Consider the following 14,843-nt stretch of genomic DNA (forward strand, 5'->3'; position numbering starts at 1 on the left):
GGCTATTGATGACAGTATTGTACCGCCTATCGGTTTAAATGGAGCGAATTCTGGTCCTGTGATTGGCTAGTTTATCCATCCGTCATAAATTATACTTCAGTGGTGTTATCTTATTGGCTGTATAACCGGTCAGTTAACTTATGCACCGCCCACTTTTTGTGAAATTTGACAAGCTAAAAGCTAGTAGGAGAATTCTGAATGAAATGAAAAATCTGCTGTTTGCCTTTATTTCCATTGCATATGTGCAGATTATATAATGAATGATGTTCTAAAATCAATGTTTGCAGCCCCCATTCGCGTTATTTTGATGGGATAAACACTACCACACCCTGTGAAGACAGCTGGAATATTTCCCTTTTCTTTCATTGCATAAGCAATGAACAAATAATTAATAAAGTCATTAAATCAACAAGTAAACAAATACATTGATAATTTTTTTTTATAAACAAGAAAATAATTAAGACTGTAGAAAATAAAAACTTTCTCCACTGGGCTGGCTCTCTTAGTTTGTGGCAAGCTGTTACATATTTTGCTGCTGTTGTTATCAAGCTGGATTTTTCTTCCAAAATATGTTCCATAATTTGGTAATACCATAAAATTTGGTGTTATTGTTGAGCTTTTTTGGCACGACTGTGTGAAATAGCACAATATTGCCAAAGCAATAGACATAAACAAACAAACATATACAAATTCTCTCTCTTAAGTAATGTGGGATTTTTTCCATTGACACCAGTTAAATTCCATTTAGCCTTTCTGTATGTTTCCAATAGAAAAAAATAAATAAAACAAAAACAATTTCTTGTCTTGAAAATAGTTTTTTTGGTGTTATACCTGTTCTGTAGGTGGATTCCCATTTCTGTCCCAGCTGTCTGGAGAACATGCCGTCAGCTGAGGCTAAGCTCAAGAAGAACAGGTAAACCACATCTGTGCTAAATACCTGACAGGCCTCTGAGTGAATAACGCCAATGATCTTAATCATCTAACATCATCTGTAATCTAACTTTTATCATTGCCTAATAACATGCTTTGTGTATTGATAACTCTTCTCCCTAATCGAGATTATTATTGATATTATATTTGTCACATGAATCGTCTTTCCTTGGTAAAGATGCTGAATTCTGTATGATGTACCACTTTCAGGTGTGCCAATTGCTTTGACTGTCCATGCTGTATGCACACCCTCTCCACACGGGCCACCAACATCCCAGCACCACTGCCTGATGACCCCACCAAAACCACAATGAAGAAGGCCTACTACCTGGCCTGTGGATTTTGTCGCTGGACCTCAAGAGATGTAGGCATGGCTGACAAATCTGTGGGTGAGTCCTGGCACTTCCTATAGAGACGGAGCGTATTTAGGCCACGCCCACACCGGGGGGGGGAAACAATCCAACGCTCTCCATTGACTTTGCATTGCGTGAGGCTGCATCCTTGTCATTTCGGACTTATAACAAAAAACAGAACAAAGTCTAAAAGCTGATATGTGACAAAGTATACAGCAAACAAGCTAAAAAACACAGAAATAAGTTTTTATAAGCAGTCGACCCAAAAAAACGAGAGTTTAAGGAGACAAAAGTGGATAAAGGCAGTGAAACGTGACGCTTCAGCAGGAAGAATGGGTAAATTTTGGGATCCTGACACTCAGTATGCCTATGTGTGCAGTAAACATGTGTCACTGTTCAGTCAAATATCAAAATGTCAGTTTTATATATTTTATTTCCTGTGGCTGATTACGTTCCCCTCTAGTGGGTGTAGTTCTCAGTGTAATATAACGTGTTGCGCTCTGTCTCAATGGCCTGTATCCACTTTTTTGTCCTTAAACGCTCGTTTTTTGGGTCAACAGCTTATAAAAACTTCTGGGTTTTTGGTTGTGGGTTTTGTTTAGCATGTTTGCTGTACACTTTGTCACATATCCGCTTTTAGATATTGTTCTGTTTTTTGTTAGAAGTCCGAAATGACAAGGAGGGCGCTTCACGCAATGCAAAGTCAATGGAGAACGTTCGATTGTCGATTGGTTAGTGCGGTTCATTTGAACATATGTGAACGCTGCCATCCGAACCCTGGTGCGCACCGAACAAGTGGACCCAGACCCCTAAAAAGATGGGTCTCGGTCTGCTTCCAAGGGAACTTTGGTGCGGTTCGATTGATGTATGAACGCAACACGGACCAAAAACAGGACGTGATGTCACAAGATGCGACGCTACAAGTCAGTTGATTTGACGACGTGTATCCAAAATGAGTAGAGGGCAAACGTGGAGCAACGAGGAGGTAAAGTGCCTCATCAATATATGCAGATCTTCGTTTCTGCATACAACGGAGGAAATCCTGCTGCTGTTTTAAATGTTTTGAACATTTTATGAGCTCTTCGTGAGTTCTCAGCTAGTAAAAATAAAACCATATGTACACGCATAAAATGATCGCGTTTAATCCAGCACACAGCATTGTTTTGAATGTTCGGTAAGCAAGCTCCGTCGCGAAATATACGTCATAAGCCGACCAATCAGGTTGTGACCGTATCCCTATGCCTTTGGTTCGGTAACTTTAGGTTCGCTGTTAAAAATGCCGTTGTGAACGCTAAGCGGACTAGGACTATATGTTTTGTTTTTGTTTTTTGTTCTGAACCAAATGAACCGAAATACAAATGTGAACGCACCCTAACATAGAAGAGAGAGGACTTTAACTTGTTGCTTTGTGCCTGCACATTGTAATAAAACTTTTCTCTTTTTATATTTTAGCCAGTGGAGGATGGCAGGAACCTGAAAACTCGCATACCCAAAGGGTAGCCTATGTGCAAAAGCAGCTCTCCTCTTATTTAATTAATATTACATTTTCAATATTACAACGTAGTTGACAAATCAATTATTTCTGTATAGATAAACAAGCTGATTGAGTATTACCAGCAGCTGGCCCAGAGAGAGAAGCTGGAGAGAGACAGGAAGAAGCTGGCACGAAGACGCCCGTTCATGCCTCAGGCGTTCTCGGTACACATTCACAACACTGTGTCTAGAAACACCCTCCTAACCTAACATTTACTCTCCAGTTCGCAAGCACTAAATGGGTGTGGTCTGTCTTGTCTAGAGTTCTATTGAAAAACAGAAAAAAATACAGTAACAGTAATGCTATTTTGTTTTTATTATTTAATTGTAAAAATGTCTAATCCTTTTTTTTCTTACAAATGTTGAAAATGATTAATGTTTTCTTTTAAATATGCATCAATGCTGGCTAAGACTGATTAAGTTTACTAAACCTAGCAGTGTCTGAAATATGACTACATGATCATTTTCCTAATGTTTGCCTTATATATATTTATATATATACACATTAACATTCAAAGGTTTAAGGTCAGGAAGATTTTGATACTATTATTCACCAAGGATGCTTTTAATTGATCAGAAGTGTAAGTAAAGGCATTTATAGAGTTAACAAGATTTCAATTTTCAATAAAGGCTGTACTTTTGTGCTTTCTATTCATCAAAGAATCCTAAAACATTTTATACTTGAGCACCAAATCAGAATATTCGCCTTTTCCGTCACAGGAATACATTACATTTTAAAATATTTTAAACTAGAACATTTATTTTACAATATTACATTTTTTTTTTTTAATCAAATAAATGCAGCCTTGGTGAGCATAAGAGACTTCTTTCAAAAATCTTTCCGATCTCAAGCTTTTGAACGGTAGTGCAAGAAATGATGGCTGGAGATGGTTCATTTCTAACCTTGTGATACATGACTGGGTACTTGAGCTGCATGTCTTGTTTACTAATGCAATCCTTGTTTTCTTGTGCTTTAAACTGCCACTTTAATGTTTGCTTGAATGCATTTGTTTCACTTGATTCTGTCTCTCTCCTTTTCTTTGCTTGTGCACGGTGATATTTTTGGTTTTATACCCCTCTCCAGCAACACACTATTCACGTGGTGGTGAGTGGTATTTTTTTTCCCCCCACAATTCTTACAGAAACACTAAGAAGGTCTTTCTTTTACCCCCAATCCTTCCATCAGTTTAGCATGTCTAATCTGTTACTAAATGACTCTGCTGATCACATGAGCTTCACTATTGCGACTTGGAATTTTCTGCATAATCGAATCCTTTGTATTTCGATATCTTTAATGGGACACTTGAAGAGTTCTGGTTAGGCTTGTATTTATGTTTGGAGATTATTAATGATGCTTGAAGTTTAGCTGCAGACATATTTGATTATAATGATTCGAAAAAGAATATTATTTCTGTAAATTAAAGCGGCAATCGGATTTCACTCAGAATCAATCAACCAGTTTCTTGGAAAGCAAGCTTTTGGATAACATTTGTGCTTAAACTGTTAACTATTAATGAGTGTACCATCACAGCGATCTCTATGACGCCAACATTCATCTATTAATAATGAGCTTTACCTTAAACTTAGAAAAAGTCTGATTAGCATGAACTGATGTGGTCTATGTTTATGTCTAAAAGGAGAAGTATGGACTGGGAACCAGACTACAGAGGCAGAGATCTGGAGCCCCAATCAGTGCCCTATATGGCCTTTCGTGAGTATTGAGTTTAAACAAAATCCACTGGTGGTGTTTGCTATGGCAGTTATTATGTTGAGTACTGAGATAATTAATGCATTACATTTTTAAGTGCCCCTATTATGCTTTTTCAACTATTACCTTTCATGCAGTGTGTACTAAAGTTGTTTGTGAATATAAAAGGTCTGCAAAGGTTTAAAGATCAAAGTGCACAACAAAGTTATTGTCTCCTTAAAGAACGAATAGATTCTGAACTGCCGAAATGAGTCGTCAGCAATTCAATCTCACTTACTATTACATAGCTACATCGATCAGGCATAACATTATGACCTAATGTCCTAATATTGTGTTGGTCCCCCTTTTCCTGCCAAAACAGCCCTGACCCGTCGAGGCATGGACTCCACTAGACCCCTGAAGGTGTGCTGTGGTATCTGGCACCAAGATGTTAGCAGCAGTTCCATTAAGTCCTGTAAGTTGCGAGGTAGGGCCTCCATGGATCGGACTTGTTTGTTCAGCACATCCCACAGATGCGCGATTGGATTGATATCTGGGGAATTTGGAGGCCAAGTCAACACCTCAAACTCGCTGTTGTGCTCCTCAAACCATTCCTGAACCATTTTTGCTTTGTGGCAGGGCACATTATCCTGCTGAAAGAGCCACAGCCACCAGGGAATACCGTTTTCATGAAAGGGTGTACATGGTCTGCAACAATGCTTAGGAAGGTGGTACATGTTAAAGTAACATCCACATGGATGGCAGGACCCAAGGTTTCCAAGCAGAACATTGCCCAAAGCATCACACTGCCTCTGCCGATTGCCTTCTTCTCATAGTGCATCCTGGTGCCATGTGTTCCCCAGGTAAGCAACGCGCACACACACCCGGCCATCCACGTGATGTAAAAGAAAACGCGATTCATCAGACCAGGCCACCTTTTTCTATTGCTCCATGGTCCAGTTCTGATGCTCACATGCCCACTGTTGGCGCTTTCGTTGGTGGACAGGGGTCAGCATGGGCACCCTGACTGGTCTGCGGCTATGCAGCCCCATACACAACAAACTGTGATGCACTGTGTATTCTGACACCTTTCTATCAGAACCAGAATTAACTTCCTGAGCAATGAGCTACAGTAGCGTCTGTTTGATCCGACCACACGGGCCAGCCTTCGCTCTCCACGTGCATCAATGAGCCTTGGCCGCCCATGACCCTGTCGCCGGTTCACCACTGTTCCTTCCTTGGACCACTTCTGATAGATACTGATTAATACACACCGGGAACACCCCACAAGAGCTGCAATTTTGGAGATGCTCTGACCCAGTCGTCTAGCCATCACAATTTGTCCCTTGTCAAACTCGCTCAAATCCTTACGCATGCCCATTTCTAACACGTCAACTTTGTGGACAAAATGTTAACTTGCTGCCTAATATATCCCACCCACTAACAGGTGCTGTGATGAAGAGATAATCAGTGTTATTCACTTCACCTCATAATGTCATAATGTTATGCCTTATTGGTGTATGTAACAAATTTGAAAGGTGGGGTTTAGATAAATTAGGTGATGTGCAATGTATATTATGAGAAAATTATTGTAGACATTGTCTATATGCTATATTGTTTTCAGATTAAAAGAAGGAGAGGACCAGAAGGAGATCACTATAGAGCCAGCACAGGCTTTGGATGAAGTGGAGCCCCTGCCTGAAGACTATTACACCCGTCCTGTCAATCTTCCTGAAGGTTGGTCTCATTCCTGCTTCACCCATAAATATTACTCAATTACTTTCTTAATCCAACACCTTTACTAGTGCAGTGATGGCTGGCACAGCCATGTAGAGTCATACTCGCAGGTGTCATGGGGCATTTTTGGAGTTTGCGTGTTCAGGGTTACTTTTACTTCTCAAGGGATCAAATGTGTCAAAATTGAAATTTGTATCATTGAACCACATTAGTCCTTCTAAGGCAAGATGCCTAACCTCACCATATAATTTTTTGTTTGTGACTAGATCTTTATTGACGTGGTTATATGATGCATATTTTAAACATTGCTTGTGTTTCGATGCAGTAACGAGTCTTCGCCAGAGGCTGCTACAGCCTGATTTTCAGCCTGCAGGAGCTTCACAGCTGCACCCCAGACACAAACACCTGCTAATGAAGCGCTCTCTGCGTTGCAGGGTATGTAAACCCATCCGCAGCTTCTCTTTCACTGCAAAGGAAGCTGCCGTTGCATCACTGTCCTAAAATCTTACAGCCTGTTCTTGTTTTGTATACACTAGCATTCAAAAGCCTGGGGTTGGTTAGATTTTTGTTGGGGCTTTGAAAGAAGTCTCTTACGCTTACCAAGACTGCATTTATTTGATGATAAATATGGTAATATTGTGAAATATTAAAATATAACTAACCTATTTGAATATATTTTAAAATATAATTAATTCCTATGATGACGACAGCTGAATTCTCAGCATTATTACTTCATTCTTCAGTTTCACATGATCCTTCAGAAATCATTAAAATGCTGATTGCTGAATGATCTTATTATTGCCAATCAGTGCATTTAGACGCACCCTCATAATGCAATTATGATGTGATTTTGGCAATATTGCGATTTAAACTTTATCTCATGTAAACACGATCAAACGAATGCTATTAAGCTCATAATCGTAGTAACCATAGTTGCATTAAACTAGGTGGCGTATAAACACAATAAACAGGCATGTAAACACCTTAATCGCATTACTGTGATTAAGACCGTACTCTGATTATTAGAAATAGTCGCATTATTGGTGCACAATGTTGACAACAGTTGAGTTGTTAAATTCTTTAGTGGAAACCACAATGCAATGTTTTCTGGATTCTTTGATGAAAAAAACAGCATTTATTTGAAATTGATGGGTTTCTCTTTATTTATATTTTTAAGTCTTTACTGTCACTTTTGATCAATTTAAAGCATCTTTGATGAATAAAAGTATTGAATTCTGTCATAACCTTTTGAACATTAGTGTGTATATATAAAAAGCTAATTCATTTTCATATTTGTATTTGATTGCCATGAGCTAAGCTGCAGATCTGTTAAATAACATTTTAAAGTAATGTTAATTACTGTTTTTTTTAATCATTTAATTTCAGAAATGTGAGCACAATCTGAGCAAACCAGAATTTAATCCAACCTCAATAAAGTTCAAAATTCAGCTTGTGGCAGTGTAAGTCCTGTTTTTTTGCCCTAAATTCTTGTATTTGTTGTTCTTTGAGTGTCTATTTGTTAAAGGAACACACTGACATTTTGGGACTCTGGCTCATTCACCGTATCTCCCAGTGTTAGATAAGTCCACACATACCATTCTCATCTCTGTACGTGCCAGAACTCTGTCTGATTCACCCACCGCTAGCCTAGCTTAGCACAAAGACTGGAGGTAAATGGCTCCAGCTAGCCTACTGCTCAATAAGTGACAAAATAACGGCAACATTTTCCTATTAACATGTTGTGATGTGTATAGTTACATTGTGTACTAAGACCGACGGAAAATGAAAAGTTGCGATTTTCTAAACCGATATGTCTAAGAACTATACTCTCATTCCTGCGTAGTAATAAGGGAACTTTGCTGCCGTACCATGGGTGCAGCGGTAATAGCAATGCTATTACACAGCGCCTGAAAATAGTCCCCAGCGCGCTCTCTGTGCAAGCAGGTTGTCACGTTGTTTATGTTGATTATGTTAATGGAAGTTAGCCTATTTTCAGGCGCTGCGTAATATCATTGTGCCTAGGCTAGGCTAGCGGTGGGTGCGTCAGACAGAGTTATGGTACATACGGAGATGAAAATGGTATGTATGGATTTATCTAACTCTGGAGGATATGGTGAATTCCTTTTAAAATGAACCAATTAACGTTTTTGTTCTCCTTTTATAGGAGCTACATTCCTGAGGTGAGAATCATGTCCATTCCAAACCTGCGTCATATGAAGGCAAGTTTGGTTCATTCTGGAACACTTGAATTAATTTATGCAGTCGTTTTTTTAATTTTTGTTTTGTTTAAAATACATCACACTTCTTTGAACATGTTATAGAACTGTTTACTTATTTTGTTTTAATACAGGAGAGTCAGGTTCTGCTGACCCTGACCAACCCAGTCGAGAACATCACCCATGTGTCTCTGTACACCTGTGAAGAGGGAGACCCAGATGACATTAACAGCACTGCTAAGGTAAAACGCCACAGCTGAGTTTCTCTCTAACAGTACAGATGAATTGTTGTGATGCTGTATAAATGAATCAGCAGTGTATTTGTCCTATAATGATGGCTGGTTGTTGGTTGTTGAATTAGATAATTGTCCTTATCTGGCTTGTGCAGAAACTCTCTAAAAACAAACACTCAGTTCAGTCTCTAGACAGACATTGTTTACCTTGAGTTAGCCACTACAGGGGAAATGATGCAGCCATTACAGCCTCACCATCAATGGCACTGCTTGTATTCACTGGCTTCGCCTCATTGTCTTGTGTTGTGTCCCCCGTATGGTTTGATTCTAAAATATGATTGTTTAATAGGTGCTGGTGCCCTCGAAGGAGCTGGTCCTGGCAGGAAAAGATGCTGCCGCTGAGTATGATGAACTGGCAGAACCTCAAGGTTTTCAGGATGACCCAGAGTAAGAACAAGATAGAACAAGAGCAGATAAAAAAAATGTAGCTCATAAATTATCAAGAAGTTGAGATTACAGTAATACAGCATCAGAAGAACAGACTGTGAATAGGTTATTTATTGATTAATAAGTAGGTCTGTACGGAATCTGCTTTGAATTTGAACACCATAGTTTATTACATCCCCTGTGCCTTTTTTTATGAAGATTTTTTGCTCTTTTGATTATTCTTTCATGACCGATAGGGGTATAATAGTACTTTCAGATGTTTAACACATTTAGCTGTAACACATATATAACACAATATAACACCTATTGCCTTCCAGTTTAGAAAAGTTGCAGATTCCACGTGAGCCTATAGATCTTAGCTTAGATGCAATATTGAATTTAACAATGAAAACGAGGCTGTGACTTACAGTCTTTACAATGGCTATGGCTACACTGGCTATGTTTACACCTTTTGTTTCATTCGTAATGAATTCACTATCATGAATCTGAACGTAGTGTTTACATGAATGCGCACATCAGCCTGATCACTTTATTTAGCGCTGATACGTCACAAGCTTCTAATCAGATTCGATTTTGCACACACTGCACAAATAAACAGTTTTCCGCTGTTTGTGCATACTGTTCTCTTACATTGCTTTGTTTTATAGAGCAGACTTAATATTTATGTATTTCGGGTCCTGTTTAGAAGACGACGAGCACATGAACTGTTATGCTGCGCTGCTTATATTTATCAATCAGTGAAAACACCCCTTCCCGTGCCCAAAATAAAGTGTCTGTGGATGAGAGTATGAAGTGAGGACTGATGGGATGTTGTTCAGCTCCACTTCACAGATGAAGTGGAGCAGAACAATGAGTGGAGAATAATTTATGAAATAACTGCAGCTCGTTCTGCACGTCATATGTCATTACGCCATTTCTACGTCATTGCGCATGCACAGTCCTTTCTAGTTTGAAACCACCCCTTTCAATCCGAAATCGAAATTTAATTTGGATCTCAGTCGGATCGATTAAAAAGTCCGATTGAGCCGTCAATCCAATTACTAATAGATTATTTGGTTGCGTGTAAATGTAGCCAATTTATAAAGGTCCTAGATCACACAATTTTCACAACCATGTGAACATTTTCACAATTTTCTGACTTTGTCTACTGAAAGTATTTTTTTGGTAACACTTTACATTAAGGTTCCCTTTGTAAAGGGTTCATAAAGTTGTTTTTAAATGACTAATAACTCATTACAAATGCATTATAAATCATTTATAAGCAGTTATAACTGCATGAATAAAAAGGGTGACTTTAATGCAATGCCTGCCAAATAGACATTTTATAAATGCTTAATAAATGTATTTATTCACACTTATTTAACTCAAAACCAGATTCCTGATTTATTTCATGATGTAGCAAAAATAGACTATCATAGTGAGACTGAAGGGTGTAGTGTTTGTGTTGTTTTTTTTCATTAATATCTCAATGACTGCCACTTTTCTTAATGTTCCTTACCAAAAGTTACTCCCAAATTATAAAATGTTATTTTGGCGAAAAAAACTAGCACAATAACTTGAGATATTAATAATGAATATTTTAATTCCAATATTAGTGACTTGTGAACTTTAGTGTAAATATGTGAAGCATTTATTAATGAGTTGCAAACATTAATAACCTGTGAAAGTGAACCTTAATGTAAAGTGAACACATGTGAATCATGTAACTCATTAATAAATGCTTCACATGTTTTCACTTTACATTAAGGTTCACTTTCACAGGTTTTTAATGTTTGTAACTCATTAATAAATGGTTGAGTTACACAAGTGTGAATAAATACGTTTATTAAGCATTTATAACACGTGAGTTAAAAACTGCTTCATGAAGCTTCGGAGCGTAATGATTCAGCGAGTCGAATCATGATTCGGATCGCGTGTCAAACTGCCAAACTGCTGAAATCACGTTACTTTGGCCCTCCGACTCGCTGATTCCATACAGTGATTCATAACGCTCCAAAGCTTCATGAAACAGTGTTTTGAAATCAGCCATCACTATGCAAGTCGTTATTTAGTTTTTTTGGCGCACCAAAAATATTCTTGTCGCTTTATAATATTAATATTGAACCACTGTACTCACATGAGGAGGTCTTGCGGATGTGGAACGGCATGAGGGTACATTATTTTCATTTTTGGCTGAACTAACCCTTTAAACAACAGTAAAATAAAAAATAAACGGGTCAGGATTGAAATGCTTAAATGTAAGCGGTTTGACACAAATTTGAGCTTCACGTGAATTATTCAGCAAAACTCAGTTCATAATCTGAGCTCTAAAATGTTCTGACTGTTCTTTTTTGAATTGGAAATACTTTTCTAGGTGAATGAACTTGTTTATGCACTATAGAAACTATATTCCTGTGCAAGGGCTCTATACTTAAAAGCAGCAGGTACAAGCCAAAATGATTCTCTGCAGTAATAATGAGTATTATTAACCTTGCATTTAAGCCATTACGTCTACTTCAAATCATCTGATATCATTGGCTCCTGTGTTTTAAACTTTCATTAATAACATTCTGCTCTTTTGTTCAGTGTGGTGGCCTTTAGAAAGTCAAACAAGATCGGCTTCTTCATCAAAGTGATTCCGCAGATAGAGGAGGGGGATGTCACTGTTGCTTTCAAACTCAGACATGACTTCCGGAACCTCACTGCTCCAATCAGACCCACCGAGGAGGGAGAAGTCACCAGTGAGGTCATCTGGCTCACACACCATGTGGAGCTTAGCTTGGGCCCCCTGGCAACTTGAAAACATAACGCACTTTGACGCAAGTAAAATATCATGTGGCACTAAACTCACTCACAAACTTACACAATCTCTCTTACTCATAAAGATGTTCATCATGTTCATGTAAATATGATTGCATATCACTTACAGGAACACAGTTACTTAGTACACACACTACTCCTACACGTGTGCCCGATGCTTTGAGCAGTGATCTTTCTCTCTTTCTATCGCCCCCTGCTGACGTATATGCATGTGATTACAGTGACATCACCTACTGTTATATCTGATCTCCAACTGCAGTTCTTCTCAGTGTTAATAAAGACGTTTAGATTAATGCTTCATCTAGTTATTGTGTTAATTTAATGTTTTGTATTTGCTGTAAAACAAGCAAAGTGTTACTTGCAGTTGTGTGGAACTATTAGAAAGTGAGACAAAGACATTGGTTGTGAAACACATGCTAATTTTGTGGTAATTCAAACTATGAACATTAGTGCGTTCAGCTTTATTTATCTGTCTCATGCTAGTTGCTGGAAGTCCTGATTTAGTTTCAAATATGACCGCCTCAAAATGTGGTTGAGCAGTCTTCTCAAATAAAATATGAGAAAAGTGATGTATCTGGATGTGAGTTGTTATTATTGTCATTTTGGTAACACTTTATTTTACAGTGTCCTTGTTACACATCATGTAACAGTAAATTATGCATAATTTCATGCTACTAACCCTCGCCCAAACCCTAATCCTATCCTAACCCTATAGGAAGTACATGTAGTTAATTAATATTACTCAGTACTTAAATATATATATTTTCACTGTAACAATGACACCTTAAAATAAAGTGTAACCATCATTTGTATTATTATTAATGGCAACATAATGTTATTAATAATATTAAAAGTATTTATTTTCATTAATGGTTAAACAGAACTATTATTATTATATGCTGAGTAGAGTAAACCTATTGTGTTTTTTTTAAATCTAAAAAAGAAAATTTAAAAACTATGCTATTTAAAACTTTGACTTGGAATAAGCTTACAACTCCAATGGGTTACTTTTATAATATTTATATATTTATATTTATATATTTATCCAGGAAAACAAAGACTTTTGAATTTAGTAATTTTTTCATATCATTACACTGTTTAGAGCATAAGTAAAAAAATAAATAAAAAAAAATTAACAATGTGAAAAATTATATTTTATTCATGTTATGTCCGCGTTAGTGGACACCGGAACTCAGTTGTTTAAAATAAAAAAAAAGTATAGGCAAAAACAATTTCATAATAACAATGTTATGAAAGATATAAAGATATAAATTACTTTATGCAATATGTGGATAAAATGGCCATACATGTTTTCCCATTCAATGCAATTTATCTATACACTGTATCTAATTTGCATATTAATGTGTTCTTGGAAAAACATGTAATGAAAAAAGTAGTGTAATAATGGGAATAATAGTTGCCAACATTTTTATAGTAATATCTAATATTTAATAGGAACATTGATATGTAATTTCTTTTCCTATTCACTCGTGTCTCCTAAAATGCCTGATAAAAATGTTTTACGTGTCCTCTGAGGGCATTTATGAAATCAATGCCCTCTTTTGTAACAGAACGTCATATTTCGATTAGAAAACGCATAACATTTTCCCGACGCGTTTGTTTTGATAACAAACCATTTGAAAATTAGTCAGATTTAAATGATAATTACAAAATATTATCATAATTTCGATAAGAGAGCTAAATTTTATCATTCAGTCATTTTTAAAGACCAAGAAGTTATTGCCTTGGTGAAACCTGAAAACAAATGGTATCTCTGAAAAGCCCTAAATGTGCTCTTTACAGGACATCCAGACTTAAATCTGTGACATGCGTCAGAGAAATTCACTAAAATAGAACGTCCTCATTCAAGGACATGGCACCCAGGAGGTTGTTTTTACGTCTTTTTGAAGCTTGTCAGTCCCATTCACCGTCATTATATTAACAAGAGTGACCAGGATGTTCTTCAGACACTCACACTTATTTCTTTTTATTCCATCAAAGAAAGAAAGTAGTACCAGTTTGGGATTACATGATGGTAAATACGTTGTAGCTATGCCTATGGGTGATTTTTTTGTCCTTGTAACATACATTCGATATTTGAGGCTGTCCACTAGATGGCAGTCTATCACGGGTAAAATGTTTACTCTCAATTTTTGACATTGTGCAGTCGACAGACATGCCTGTCAGATAATATGTTCGGTATATGTTTTACTTGACAGCAATGTGTTACGAGCTATTATTATTATCCATAATCAAATAATAAAAAAAGGCTATAAAATGGCTTTACTTACAGTGTTTAGAGATCCATGCTAAGATGAATACACTTTCACGAGCCTTAATGTGTACTTAAAGGCAAGCAAAGCCAAGAGTATAATTACTTAGTTAATGGAACTATTCAAAACCGTGAGCCTGTACTGTCTGGCAAAACATTTACCGGCTGGTATTTTACACAATATCCCAGTTAACCCCACAGTGTGTTCAGCATGATGTCATAGTTTTTGTGCCCTTGCTAAACAGAGCTGCCTGAACTGTAATGCACACAGGTACACATTACAGCACACCTGATTATGATATTTTACAATGGTGACAAACTACAGTCCTAGTTTAATGCTTCTAACAGTCTAGCAGTTTTGCTGGGGAGTCTGGATATAAAAATAAAGTGAGCTTTAATGGTAATTGGCAGACCTCTGTGTTTCTCTGCACTGTTGACATTGGCATGGTTGTAGTACTTGCAGTCGCATTAGATGATGTGGATATGGAAATCTAGCCTTTTTTTGTGTTCGTTTTTTGGAACTGTAACCAGATGTGTTTTGTCTCTGTGCTTCACAGATAATCATCTTAAACGATGGCTCTATTAAGAAAAGGAAGCTGTAGCTTCCATGTATGACATTAATTTTTCTTCATAGGC

The 14,843-nt window shown here is 37.3% G+C and overlaps 2 protein-coding genes across 3 annotated transcripts in view; one reads left to right on the forward strand and one right to left on the reverse strand.

The window, feature by feature from the left end:
- The window catches only part of gpx3 (glutathione peroxidase 3), a gene marked incomplete at its 5' end in the record, with an annotated part of 4,197 nt that extends 3,962 nt beyond the window's left edge, over window positions 1-235 (reverse strand). Inside the window, one exon of the mRNA XM_079839270.1 lies at window positions 224-235. Within this exon, the coding sequence (XP_079695396.1) occupies window positions 224-235 (12 nt within the window). The remainder of the gene's footprint in view (window positions 1-223) is intronic.
- On the forward strand, window positions 1-12,802 carry dctn4 (dynactin 4). 2 transcript variants are annotated; one of them, XM_079838896.1, is made up of 13 exons: window positions 1-913; window positions 1,141-1,319; window positions 2,736-2,779; window positions 2,874-2,981; window positions 3,901-3,921; window positions 4,454-4,527; window positions 6,128-6,240; window positions 6,566-6,675; window positions 7,627-7,700; window positions 8,405-8,459; window positions 8,591-8,698; window positions 9,039-9,136; window positions 11,702-12,508. In XM_079838896.1, exons 1-13 carry the CDS (start codon window positions 879-881, stop codon window positions 11,913-11,915), a joined length of 1,233 nt encoding a protein of 410 aa, XP_079695022.1. In that variant the 5' UTR covers window positions 1-878; the 3' UTR covers window positions 11,916-12,508. The 2 variants fall into 2 exon arrangements, with proteins under 2 accessions (XP_079695022.1, XP_079695023.1); XM_079838897.1 differs by lacking the exon at window positions 3,901-3,921 and having other exon boundaries at window positions 11,702-12,802.
- Window positions 12,803-14,843: the final 2,041 nt, after the last annotated feature.

Source organism: Gobio gobio (genome assembly GCF_949357685.1).
Source record: "Gobio gobio genome assembly, chromosome: 16".
Taxonomy (NCBI): Eukaryota; Metazoa; Chordata; class Actinopteri; order Cypriniformes; family Gobionidae; genus Gobio; species Gobio gobio.